Here is a 13,485-nt window from a genome sequence, read left to right as displayed (position 1 = left end):
TCAGAGTAAGTGATGGAATGCTCCTTATGGATGACACTGCAGTTGTGACCCACTGGGCCATTGTTTAAAGCTGACCCTTCAGCTAGGATGTTGGACATCTCTGGGTCCATAGTTCTTGAAGCTGACCCTCTAATCAGCTGTGAACCACCCAATCTCACTGAGATTGCATAGGTGGTGAATCAGCTGGGGCTAGGGAAGGCCGCTGGGATCTATATTATCCGGAGTGTACTTCTCCAGGCTGGTGGTAAGGCTGTAATCCTGGCATTGCAGGCAATCTTTGCTTCCATTTGGGATTCCGGCTTCATCTCAGCTGACTGATTTGTAGTTCCTATCTGGAAAGGGAAGTGTGATCGCCTGGATTGCGGCAACTACAGGGGTATAACACTGCTTTCAGTGTCGAGTAAGGTCCTTGCTAGGGTCATCCTTAACAGGATCCGTGATCACTTTCTTGCCTGTCAGCAACCGAAGCAGTCTGGTTTTATGCCTAAGAAGTCCATCATCGACCATATCTTTGCACTGAGGGTTTTCATCGAGCACAAGTGCGAATATCTGCAGACATTCTTTGCATTCTTTGTCGATTTTCATAAAGCATTCGACTCAGTTTATCGAGATGCCCTGTAGGACATCATAAGACTGAATTTTCTGGACGTCATGGATGTCCTGTACACTGGTACTGTGAGTGCTGTACAGAGTGGAGGGAGAACCTCTGTGTTCTTCCCTGTTGATTCTGGGGTTCACCAAGGGTGTGTTCTTGCTTGTATGGACTGGATGTTGGGCAGGGTCGTGGGGTCCAGCAGCTGTGGGGTGTCTGTTGGTGAAGAAAGCTTTACTGATCTTGCTGATGATATTCAGATTTTAGGGGAATCAATAAGGATGATCAGGGCTCTCGAGAGACTGAGAAAGGGGTCAGAGTGTCTGGGATTGCGCTGGTGTCCTGGATAAAGACTAAGATCCAGGCATTTAATGACTTCTTAGGCACAGCCATCAGTAGTGTGTCTGTGGGGAGAATATCGACCTTGTCGAGAGATTACCTACCTCGGCAGTGACATTCATGTGATTCTTCCCATGAAGTCAGCAGACAGATTGGAAGAACATGGGGGGTCATGAGGTCGCTGGAAAGGGGTGTGTGACGCTCCCAATATCTTTGCAAGAGGACAAAGGTCCAAGTCTTTAGAGTCCTGGTGCTCCCTGTCTTGCTGTATGGCTGTGAGGCATGGAGTCTATCCAGTGAGCTGAGACGAAGACTGGACTCTTTCAGTTCTGTGTCTGTTCAGAGAATCCTTGGGTACTGCTGGTTTGACTTTGTGTCGAATGAGTGGTTGCTAGAGAAATCCTGAATGAGGCACATTACCTGCATTGTGAGGGAGCACCATGTGGCGTGTTTCTCTGAGGGTGATTCAGTTTGCATGATCCAGATTGTTCAGGCCCCAAGCGGATGGACTAGGCCAAAGGGACGCCCACATGACTCCTGGCTGTGGCAGATAGATGAACATTTCCAGAGGGTGGGACTGGACCATGTATTTGCCTAGGGGATCGCTGGCTGGGATCCCATGGAGTTTCGCTATGTGGTGGGTGCGGCAACGTGCTGCATCAGCGCATACTCCCCAACCTGACCAGACCTGACCTTCTTGCTCTCCTTTCTGAGAGATATACACATTATATAAAATTGACAGCACAGCTTGAGGTCCAAGAGCAAGGTGAGCTATTTATCCGGTGTGCTAGAGCATTTTGGGGGTTAAGGCACTTGATAAAGTGCCCAATAGAGACGTGGCCTCAACATGAGACAGGGCTCAACATGGCAGCTTTGTGAAGACAGGCACAGAGTCCTAACCCACACACTGCCCAACCAAAAGAAGAAGTGGCACCCCAAATAGGGCCTGAAGCCAGGATCCCTAACTTAGGAGGCCTGCACATTAGTTAGGCCACTGGGCCACAGTTTAGGGATGCAAATCTGCCTAATTGCACATCTTTTGACTGTGGGAGGACACCAAGGTACCCAGAGGAAACCCACACACTAGGAGTGAGCATGTCAAGCTGAAATGAAGAAGAAAAACTATTTAATCAAAAAAAAAACTCAAATGGTACGTACATTTAAAAAATTTATTTTGCATTAAAAATAAATACGATTAATGTGTACGATATTATTACGTAATGAATTCGATATCAGGAAGCTGTGATGGATGATTTGATTTGTAATGTAAACTTTAACTCTAGCCTGACTTAGCAACTCAACTTTTCCAAGTAAAGCTGTCACTTTCACAAAAGCTATATTGAGTTTAGACAGGTTTTCATTGATAAGCACTGATTGCTTTGCTGAAATTCTGAATAAGACTCACCTGTGCCTAGCTGTGGTGTTAAAATGAAGTAACCTTAGTAAAGTTGTAATGATTATGTTTTGCGTCATGTTCAATATTTTATATGTGGCTGTTTACTTAATATTGTGCTAAAACTAACGTTCACGTTATGCGGGCGTTTGGCTACTTCATGTCCATATTTAGTATTCATTTGTGTTGTATAAAGTTTTTGTCCACCTTTCACTAGAAAACGTAACGATGTGCTTTTGATAAACCAAACAATTGAATATTTAATATTGCAGGTTGCAAGAAAGCATGTGTTGGAAGTTTAAGTACTGCTGCTTCAGTACTGACAAAAGGGCACAGTTACTGAGACATTACCGTTTAAAACTTGGGGTCAGCACAAAAACTGTCCCCTTTCCTTGAAGCATACGTGTGCACATTTAAATCCATCAGTGCACTTCAGGTGCATTTCAATAAACTCCACATCCCATAATGAACAAAGCAGTACTACTAAGCTGACATTTAGTTGTCAGCTGTGTCACTTTTCAGACCTTTGCAATGCAAGATTTTTTGCAGATTGTGGTTTTCAAACAAGTATGTATTCAAAATGCTCTTCAGTTGAATTGTTGAACTAGAATACACCCAAGATTCTACAAAGCATTTAGAAGATCTAGCCAGTGATCTGGAGCAAAATGTAGCACATCTTTTCCTAGAGACAACTGTCCAAGAAATCATGCATCAGCTGAATCAGATGTGTCAGTTATCACAATCTTTCATGTTTGATTCTATTAAAAGAATTCTTATGAAGTATAATATAAATAATTATATAAATGTGGATTATATAAATATAAATAAATATAAATAATTCAATAGTGAAAAAGCTTGTAAGCACAGTAGCTGAGAACAATATTGTTATGAAATTCTGTGGCACCGGTGGGTCATTATCTACTTCTAAAAGGGGAGCTTCCTATATGTTGAAAGAAATTCCTATTATAATGCCCATGGAATACAGTCTTGGCCAAAAATATTGGCACTCCTTCATATTGTCATGTTTATTTCTTTTGTTGGCACTGGAAGAAAACAAATAAGCAGAGAAAAAAAAACTATTTTGAGACATTCCACACAAAACGTCAAAAATGGCCTGGACAAAATTATTGGCACCTTATCAGAATTGTAAGAAATAATTGTATTTCAAGCATGTGATTTTCCTTTCAACTAACCTGTAGCAATTAACAGGTGCTAGCAATATGGAAATTCCCACTTGAAACCAGTTCAAATAAAGAAATATTGAGTTAATCTTGTTTTTGAGTGATTGAGCATGAACAAAAAAAAAGCAAAGAATTGTCTGAGACTTAAATTATAGAAAAGCATAGACAATCCCAAGGCTAAAATTCCATCTCCAGAGATGTTAATGTTCCTGCGTCCAATGTGCGCAACGTAGTAAAGAAGTTTACAGCATATGGCACTGTAGCTAATCCTTCTGGACGTACGTGAAAGAGAAAGATTGATGAAATGTTACAATGAAGAACTGTCTGAATGTGGATAAAGAACTTCCAAATTCAAGCTGGAGGCACAAGGTCAACAACAGTGTCAACTCACATTATCCGTCACTATCTGAATGAAAAGGGACGCTATGGCAGGAGACCCAGGAAGACCTCACTGCTGACACAGAAACATAAAAAAGCCAGATTGGAGTCTGCTAAAGCTTACCTGTGGAAGCCACAATCCTTCTTGGACAATGTCCTCTGGACAGACGAGTCAAAAATAGAGCTTTTCTGTAAAGCACTTCATTCCACTGTTTACCGGAAAAACAAAAAGGATCCTTCAAAGAAAAGAACATGGTCCCTACAGCAGAACAATGACCTAAAGCACACTTCAAAAAGCACCCAAAAATGGTTTAAGACAAAGCGCTGGAGAGTTCTGAGGTGGCCAGTAATGAATCCAGGTTTAAATCCCATACAGAGCACCTGTGGAGAGATCTAAAAATAGCAGTTGGGAGGAACCGTTCAAATCGGAGACCTGGAGCAGCTGGCAAAGGAAGCGTGTTCCAAAATTACAGTAGAGAGATATAAAAGAATCATTGGTTGTTACAGAAATCAATTAAAATCAGTTATTTCTTCTAAAGGGTGTGCTACCAAGTATTAAGTTGAGGGCGCCAATAATTTTGTCCAGGTCATTTTTGCCGTTTTTTTATGTAACTAGCTGTATTGAAAAGACATGTCAGTGCAAACTTTGGGACACTCGTCTACCGTTCTGTCAATCGGTGCAACAAAACTTGAGCTACTGTGTGCTCACTGTTGACTCTGGATCTAGACAAGAACTCTATCAGCACTCAACTGCTTATCCTGCTCGTCCCAGATGTAGAAAGTTGAATTTTGGACCGTATTTTAAAACCACTGAAATTTTGGCTAAGCGAAAATAAAAGGACTGAATATTAGCTCTTGAATTATGAAGATGAGCTCTTTCACCCTCACTTCCAGGGCAATAGAGAAATGGCAAAAGTTTCTAAAGTTTTATTATGCATCTGAAAGGCATGTATGACAGCTGAAATAAATAAATTAAAATGGTGCAAGGCACATGAATGCATTTAATAAGAATACCACCAATAATTTTGAACACCAAAGTAAAAATGTGAAATCAGATTAGCAATGGCACTGTTACAAAGTTTGGTATTTGGCACAGTTTTAAATTCACATTTGCAGTTGGTTACAAAATGACACAGTTGATTCACTAGCAACATTTAGAGTACAGTTAAGTAGATTTGGAGCGGTGCCGTTAATTCCTATACCACATCTGTAGATGATGCAGAGAAATCACTCCAAACACAACAGTTTCTCTGTTCCGATCTAATCACCCTCTATTTATCAGTCTGAAACATGTAGTAGGTTATTCTCTGTAATACTGTAATGAAATCAATCACCCTAAGGCTATTACTCTCACTTTCTGTTCCCAGTGCTTTATTATTATTTATTAACTTTTTTTTCCTTTACTTTTTTTCTTTCACTTTTTTTTTCACTTTTACTTTTTAAATTTAGTATATGTAACTGTGAGTGATGCAAAATTATTTCTGTAAAAATACGTGCCACAGATGTTCCTCTGTGTAATTACCCCAGAACACCCCAAATTCCTGTGACCAGGGTAATTAACATCTCCAATGTACCCTAACTGCCACTCCCCTCTGATGTCACTTTTCCTTATCGCGCCCCCGTAAAGGCCCCCTGGGCAGCAGAGGCAGCGGCAGTGGCGGTGGCCTGTCGTACTGCCTGGTTGGACATCACCCCTGTAGCAAACTCTGCCTGTGCCTTCTGGAAACTGGCACCCGTCTGCCGGTACAGAGAGTGGACCTGTAGCAGAGAGAGAGAGCAGAAAGGATACAGGGCAAAGGGAGGTCAGAAGGAGGGAAGGACAGCTTTCACCCACTGGTATGTGAATGCAAAGGCAGATCAGCACTCTGGCACTATTACCTTCTTCAGCAGGACGCCGCCAATGACAGCCTGGGCAGTGAAGTTGGCAGCGCCCAAAAGCATGATCACACCCACAGCCACGTTCTTCCTCAGGGTAGCCAGGCTGACGATCCAGCCACTGTGGGGAGGGGAGCACAAACAGGGAGAGGTGAGCTGGGTGACAATGATGATAGGAACTTGGGGTACAATGGAAATCAGGGAGAAGGAAATCAGGAATGAGCAGAACATGAACAGAATGGCAAAAAAGGAGGGAAGAACAGCCATCGAAAGGGAAACCGGGTCAGAAAGGGAATGCAGGCTTACAAAGCCAGGTAGAAGGGAGCTAGATGAAAATGGGAACAGGAAAAGGGGGGGGGGGTTACCAGGTCAGAATGGCAAAGGGCAGAGTGCGCAAAGCCTGGGAGAGAGGACCTGGGTGAGAATGGGAATGAGAGGGGCAACTGTGTATGCATACCTGAATCCCCAATTTGGAATGCCAATAGTCATCAAGACATACAGAACAATTTGCGCAAAAAAGACGAAGAAGAACGCAAAGAAATTGAAGGAGCTGTCACTCCTACAAAAGAAGGATAATATGAGTGTAAGGAATTATCATAGTATTTTATAGTAATGTAATGTTAAAGCACCATGCAATGCTCAATATTACATTGAACTATTTTATATATACCTGATAAATTTATACATGCAATTCAGATTCATTAATTCATAGATTTTACACCATCCGTCCCATTTATTGGTGAAGCACAGCAAATTGTCTCAGCTCTCATGCATCTCAACAGCTATAGCACTGTGCTACCAATGCAATGCTCATGGATTCAGTATTTTCCCCTGGGGTCAATAAAATTAAACTTAATTCTTTATATTGTGCCCATCCTTGCTATTACATGCATAACACCTACCCCCCCATTTGTGATTTGTGCAGGTTTAATGGCCCTATACCTGAAGGCTTTGTATACAGGCCTGTACCAACAGACAAATGAGCAGGGAGTGAAGAGGATCACCCAGAGGATGGCCAGGCCTAGCCCCACACCAGTCGTCGTGTCAACACAGAACTGGGCCAGGCAGCAGATGAGGTTGAAGAGCAGGATACAGGCCGTGACTGTGACAGATGGAGATACAAGGAAGAATGACAGGCTACAGCAGACTGAGGAGTGAGGACAAGGCAAAAACTATGGCGTGCACAGGTGCGGGACTCAGATCGAATACTTCTGAGTTAATCCCCAGTCCTTATCCAGTGTCTGAAATAAGCAACAAAATTTGTTTCCAAAACACATTTGGAACTCGACAAAGCACATTTGGAGCTCGCCTTGGCCCAACCTTGATCAGATCAGCACTCACAGATCCAGTAGTAGTACATGATGGTGACAGTGCGCTGGAACTGCTGGCTGATCTCAATTGTGATGTCCTGGTAGAAACACGGCCCCACGGGGCAAAAGGAGGGCAGGGGAGGCCAGTTATTCTGCCGAGCTGAAGGCACGTAAAAAAGAAAGCGTGAAGACCCATCCAGGGACATCAGGTTCAATTGCCTGAGCTGACTGACTCAAAATGTGATTGGCTGATGAAACTAAATTAATTATTTGAGGACCAATCGTAACCCTATGCAGAAAACTCCAAAATACATCCCAAAACTGGCTTATGTCTCCATATCCCTTTCCATTAGATGGCACAAGACACCCAGATCTATATGGCCTGTGTCACTCACTTGCTCCAGGCCCAAGGGCATGGGAGCCCAGCTCCCGCTCCCTCCGTTCCAGATCGCGGGCCTTCCTCTCCAGCTCCTCCTGTCTTCTCAGCAGCTCAGCCGTGGTTGCATTTACTGACGGCTGCCGGCCAAAGGAGTGTGAAGCAGGAGGAAAGGAAGAAAGGGATAAAAAAAATAATAAAAATCCTGCCAAACTCAATAATAGCAAAACTTATACCCATGACAGCCAAATGGAATGCATGCAACAATACTGAGAATGAACCAAAACAATCATGTTTATATAAGACATAATCGCAAACAGAACATAAGAACATAAATTTATAAATCAGAAGAGGCCATTTGGCCCATCAAACTCATTTAGGGAGATCTCAATTAGTAGCTCAGAATTGTTAAAAACTTACCTAGCTCAGATTTAAAGGAACACAAGGTTTGAGCTTACACTACACTAACAGGAAGACTATTCCATACTCTAACTACACTCTGCGTAAAGAACTGCTTTTTCAAATCCAGTTTCAAATCAACTTCCACCTATGGTCATGGGTTCTTGTATTTGAACTAATATTGAAGTATTTGGCTGAACAGCATACAGACCTATTAGAATCTTATACACCTGGATCATGTCCCCCCCTAGTCTCCTTTGCTTGAGCCTGAACAGATTCAGCCCAGCTAACCTCTCATCATAAGACATTCCTCTAAGACCAGGATTCATTCTTGTAACCCTACGTTGAACCCTTTCCATGGCAGCAATGCCCTTCTTAAGGTATGGTGACCAAATCAGCACACAATTTTCTAGGTGGGGTATTACCAAGGAATTATATAATTGTAGCATAACCTCCCTTGAACTCCACACACCTAGAGATGTAACCGAATATCCCAATGGCCTTTTTAATTGCTACCCCACACTGGCAAGAGTGGGACGTGGAAGTATCAACATACACACCGAGGTCTTTCTCATAATCAACTACCTTTATTTCAGTGGAACCCATAAAATATCTGTACTTTTTATCTCTGTTCCCTGCATAGATTACCTTACAATTGTCCATACAAAATTTCATCTGCCAGGTATCAGCCCAGTCACTAATTAAATCCAGATCCCGTTGTAGCCTCTGTGCTGCTAGTATCTGCTACACCACCCACCTTGGTGTCGTCTGCAATTTTAACCAGGTTACTGTATATGTTGTTATCAATATCATTAATGTAAATCAGGAATAACAGTGGCCCTAAATTTGAACCCTGAGATACCCCACTATGAACGTAAGCCCACTGTGACATCTAATCACTACCCACTGCTTCCTGTCTGTTAACCAATTTTCAATCCAACCTGCTACAGGTCCTAAACTCCCTGCTGCTTTGAAATTAAGCAGGAGCCTTTTTGTGGGGGACAGCATCAGGCCTTCTGGAAATCTAAGTAAATCACATTGTAGGCCTCAAAGAACTCAAGTAGATTAGTTAAATAGGATCTACCTCTCCTAAATCCATGTTGGCTATCCCTCAGAATGTTATTTGCATCCAGGTAATCTACCATTTTCACCTGGATTATAGCTTCCATTACTTTTCCATTTGTGCAAGTTAAACTGATCGGCCTATAGTTTACAAGATTACTTCTATCCCCTTTTTTGAATATGGGCATTATATTAGCATGCTTCCAATCAGAAGGTACCACACCAGCAGATAAGGATTTCTGCAATAGTAAAGTTAAAGGTCCGCAAATAAAATCTCTTATGTCTTTTAGAACTACAGGCAAGATAACATCATGGTCCCGGGATTTATTTATTTTGAGCTTTGTAGCACATCAGCCTCAGTCATACATATCTGGTTTAGTAATAAAATACGCTGGTTTAGTAATAAAAGTCAATATGTTGCTTGTGTCATCTATAGTGAATACTCCTGCAAAACAACCATTATACCAATTTCATTTTCAATTATAAGGCCCTTACTATCCTGCAGATTAGTGATTTCAGCTTTTAGATCTCTTTTAGGGATTAAATATTGGAAGAAACCTTTAATGTCATCCTTAGCCTCCAATGTAGTCTTCCTTTCTACATTCCTCTTAACGAGTCTAATGTTATTTTTTTTAACTCAACCTGTAGGCTTAGAAACTCCTGCTTTATTCCGACATCACTAGTTACTTTCTATATGTAGAACAAAGCCCTTTTCCTCCTGATTTTATTCTTAATTTCACTAGTAAAACACCTTGGTTGCAGATTCCTAGATTTAGTTTTGTTGGAAACAGGTATGAAGTCCTCTTGCACTTGCAACAATGTGCTCTTAAAAAATTCACATGCCTCTTCAACAGTTTTGCTATTTAACTCCATCCAGTTTACAATTTCTAGTTTCTAGTCTCATATCATTAAAGTTAGCATTCCTAACAGTGTATATTTTTGTTTTGGACTTCGCTCTTCGGACATTCAAATTAACTTCAAATTTAACCATGTCATGATCACTACTGTCAAGTGGTTCTAAAACCTCTAATTATCCTGGTTAATAGAGAAAAACAATATCAAGAAGGGCTTCTCCCCTGGTAGGGGTATTAACAAACAATCCTGTACTAATTCCACCATCTCAAGTTCATTTACAGAAGAGCCAGAGACTGTGTCCCACTGTATCCCAGGTAAATAAAAATCACCAATAACCACCACATCATTTTTGTTACTCATAATCCTGATATCGTCATATAACATTCTGCTTTCTTCTGCAGCTACATTAGGTGCTCTTTAACAAACACAATTAGGCCATTTACATTTTTAGCATCTAGTTCTACCCATATAGCTTCTGTACTTTTATTTTTATCAGTGAGCTCCCTTGCCTACAAGTTTTCTTTTACATATACTGCAACACCACCTTCCTTCTTACCTATCCTGTTCCTATGGAACATGCAACCATCCATATTGTATTCTTCTCCATCATTGTCACTCAACCATGTTTCTGTTATTCCTATAATGTTGTAAGAATCTGATTCTAATACTCCAAGCGTTTAAGTATAGACTGCAAAGGGTAGGCCTTTTACAGTGCCCACTTTCATTATTATTTAAGGCTTTCCGTCTCCCCCCACCTATATTCTTAACTAACCTCCCTGCCCCCCAGTCCCTAGTTTAAACATTCCTCAACTACTCTACACATACGTCTCCCCAATACAGTGGTTCCCTTCTGGTTCAGATGCAACCTGTCCAGCTTGAACAGGTCCCACCCGTTCCAGAAGGTCCTCCAGTGCCCCATAACCCTAAACCCCTCTTTCCTATGCCACCCTTTCAGCCACATTTAATCTCCTTATCTCAGCTAACTTAGCCTGGCTTGCACGTGGCACAGGACGTATTCCAGAGAATACCACCGTGGATGTTCTGCTCTTAAGCTTATCTGCGACTTCTATAAATTTTTCCTGCAGAACAGCCCTCCTCCCCTTGCCTATGTCATTGGTGCCAACATGCACCATGACAACTGGATCCACCCTGGCTGGGGCCGAAAGCCTGTCCACACGATCCCTGTAAATCAGTACTTCTCAAACCAGTCCTTGGGGACCCCCAGACAGTCCATGTTTTTGCCAGAAGCTGGAAGGCAGCAAAAATGTGGACTGTCTGGGGACTCCCGAGTTGAGAAACACTGGTCCAAACAATGTTTGTTGATTGAACAAACAATGGCAGCGGACAGCTCTACAGGGAGCGCACCTGAGTGGTGTATGAGCCATAGTTGCGGGACTCGGTGGGCGTGATCCGGGTGGGCGGAGCCTGGCTTGGAACAGGAGGAGCAGTGGGGACTGTAGCAGAGTAGGGAGGTGGAGGCTGCTGCAGAGACAATGAGGAGCAGTGGGTCACTATACAAGCAAAGAGGGGTTGCTTTCATACTCTCTGCAATACACCTGCAGAATTGTATAAACCCTGTGGTGTTCGCAGTGTCTCTCAGACGGCAATGCATGCCAAAGATGCACTGAGGCACCGTCTCACCATCGGCTTGTCCTCAAAAGGATTGTAGAGGTCCAGCGTCGCATACTCTGTGTTGCTGCCATGCTGGGTCAATGCAGGGTCCTGGGAAGCATGGACAACACATGACACCATCCCATTATCCAACATGCTAAGTCTTTGAAAAAACATTTCAAAAATTTCAACATTAGCACCTAATCAAACTAATGTTAAGACTAATTAAGTTCCTGTGTATTGTACAGCATTATAACAAACGAAACAGCAAAAGATTCATTTTCAGTTAATCTACAGGAACTGAGTAAATAAAATATAAAGACTAAAACATGGGACTTCTTATAATGCAGATCAAAAATAATTTCCTGGCACAAAGCTTAAAAACAGATCTCAAAAACAGATATCTTCATAACATAAAAATAAAAGCAAAACATAAGATGCCTGTATCAAATGATGTTTGTTGCAAACTAAAACAGCTTTTAGATATAGCTTCCTGGATATATAATATACTTACCTGAAAAGGATTGTGATCATCCATCGGTTCTGGAAAACTGGTATACTGCGACATAATTCCCACATCTGAATTATAAGTGCCAAATGAATGATGAAAATGGTTCTAAGCCCAGAGACAGTCTGACGCAGATATACAATACCCCGGTCTTTACTCAAATGCAAAATTAAAAAGAAAAGTCTCAAGACAGCTACCGATAAATGTATATATAAGTAAACAACGATTAGCGGTTCGCCATTTCCCTTTTGACCAGCAATATGGCAGATTTTCGCAGTATAGGCTCGTATTTTTACGATTGTGTCGCCCACTCAATGTAGCGCATACAAATGATTATGACAAATCGGTATTTGGTTCTCTAGCACTAATCGGCTAAACGTTATTTATAATTCAAATACAATCCATACTTTTTAGTTATCAAAAACAATATACAGCAACTAGTTAAAGAAATCTAGCGCCGCAGTATTTTACCAAAGCGAGCCAAATCTTGAATGTTAGCAAATATTTTCCTTTCCTCCGTTTAAATATTTTATATATGATATTTGATAATTTCAAGCTTTTTTTGCTTCTTTTGCTAACTCGCGTTTCTTTTTAGACGAAGCCCAGGATCCCGGAAGAAATGTCATATGACTACAGCAGAAAAAAATCTCGTGAGGCGTCTGGGAATGGAAGGGGTGTGTCCTCGTGCTGCCGCTATCTCATTACATCTTTATATCACAACATACAAAACAAAACAGAGCCGGCATTTTCGGTACCATTTGGAGTCAACAGTTTTTATTACTGCAGTCCCCAAATTTAGTATAATCGATGCAAACCGACTTGACTTCCCACCCGTGTACGGAAACTTGAAAGGGGAAATTGCATGATTACCACAAAACTTTATCTTTTTCGTGTATGGATGGATGGAATGATAATGTAAATAAAGAACTGTTGGAGAAAATCAAAGTGTGAAGCAACACACCACACACATAAACTACTTAGATACTTGTATTTTACTTATATATTTTTCATATTCTCCTGTGTTGCGGTGAGCCTGGTGCTTATCCCAGGAAACACAAACACCCTCACACCATGGGCCATTTAGACACCAGTTCTGCCGATGGCATGTTTTTGGATTGTGGCAGGAAGCCAATACGTACATGAGGAGAATGTTCAAACTTCAAGCACACAGAGTCAGAGACCAAGAATCAACCATACAATCCTAGAGACGTGAATCTATAGTCATACCTGATGAACCACTATGCATATGGCCTGCGTGATTGTTGTTTTATTGCAATTCTAGTGTTGGAATGAATAAAAATAGCAACATACAGTGTATGATTGTGAATATGTGTGTATGGACTACCATCTGGCTCAGGGTGTACCCCAGCTGTATGCAATGTTCTGCCCCCTGCGACCTATAACATGATTTACATTGTATTGTAATACCTTCAGGTATTATGTGTTCCATGTTATCCTGCTAAATTAGGTTCTGTGCTTATGAGGGTGTGGTTATGGAATTGCGTGTGACGTAGGACGTGAGGGAGAGAGAGTGCTGGAATTGCGGAGGTTCGGGGAGCAGGAGACGAGGAGTCTAATTCGTTTGGATGTGGAGATTATTGATTTT

The 13,485-nt window shown here is 41.7% G+C and overlaps 1 protein-coding gene across 2 annotated transcripts; it reads right to left on the bottom strand.

The window, feature by feature from the left end:
- Positions 1-4,864: 4,864 nt before the first annotated feature.
- On the bottom strand, positions 4,865-12,535 carry LOC125718969 (secretory carrier-associated membrane protein 3-like). 2 transcript variants are annotated; one of them, XM_048993322.1, is made up of 9 exons: positions 11,886-12,535; positions 11,402-11,482; positions 11,126-11,239; positions 7,464-7,584; positions 7,100-7,228; positions 6,701-6,860; positions 6,216-6,317; positions 5,762-5,879; positions 4,865-5,641 (listed from the first exon to the last, which is right to left on the bottom strand). In XM_048993322.1, exons 1-9 carry the CDS (start codon positions 11,937-11,939, stop codon positions 5,492-5,494), a joined length of 1,029 nt encoding a protein of 342 aa, XP_048849279.1. In that variant the 5' UTR covers positions 11,940-12,535; the 3' UTR covers positions 4,865-5,491. The 2 variants fall into 2 exon arrangements, with proteins under 2 accessions (XP_048849279.1, XP_048849278.1); XM_048993321.1 differs by having other exon boundaries at positions 11,126-11,242; positions 11,886-12,533.
- Between the last annotated feature and the right edge of the window lie 950 nt (positions 12,536-13,485).

The sequence above is a fragment of the Brienomyrus brachyistius genome, chromosome 23 (genome assembly GCF_023856365.1).
Source record: "Brienomyrus brachyistius isolate T26 chromosome 23, BBRACH_0.4, whole genome shotgun sequence".
In the NCBI taxonomy this organism is placed as follows: Eukaryota; Metazoa; Chordata; class Actinopteri; order Osteoglossiformes; family Mormyridae; genus Brienomyrus; species Brienomyrus brachyistius.
Note: the sequence above shows the minus strand (reverse complement) of the source record. Positions and strands in the feature narration are given on the sequence as shown.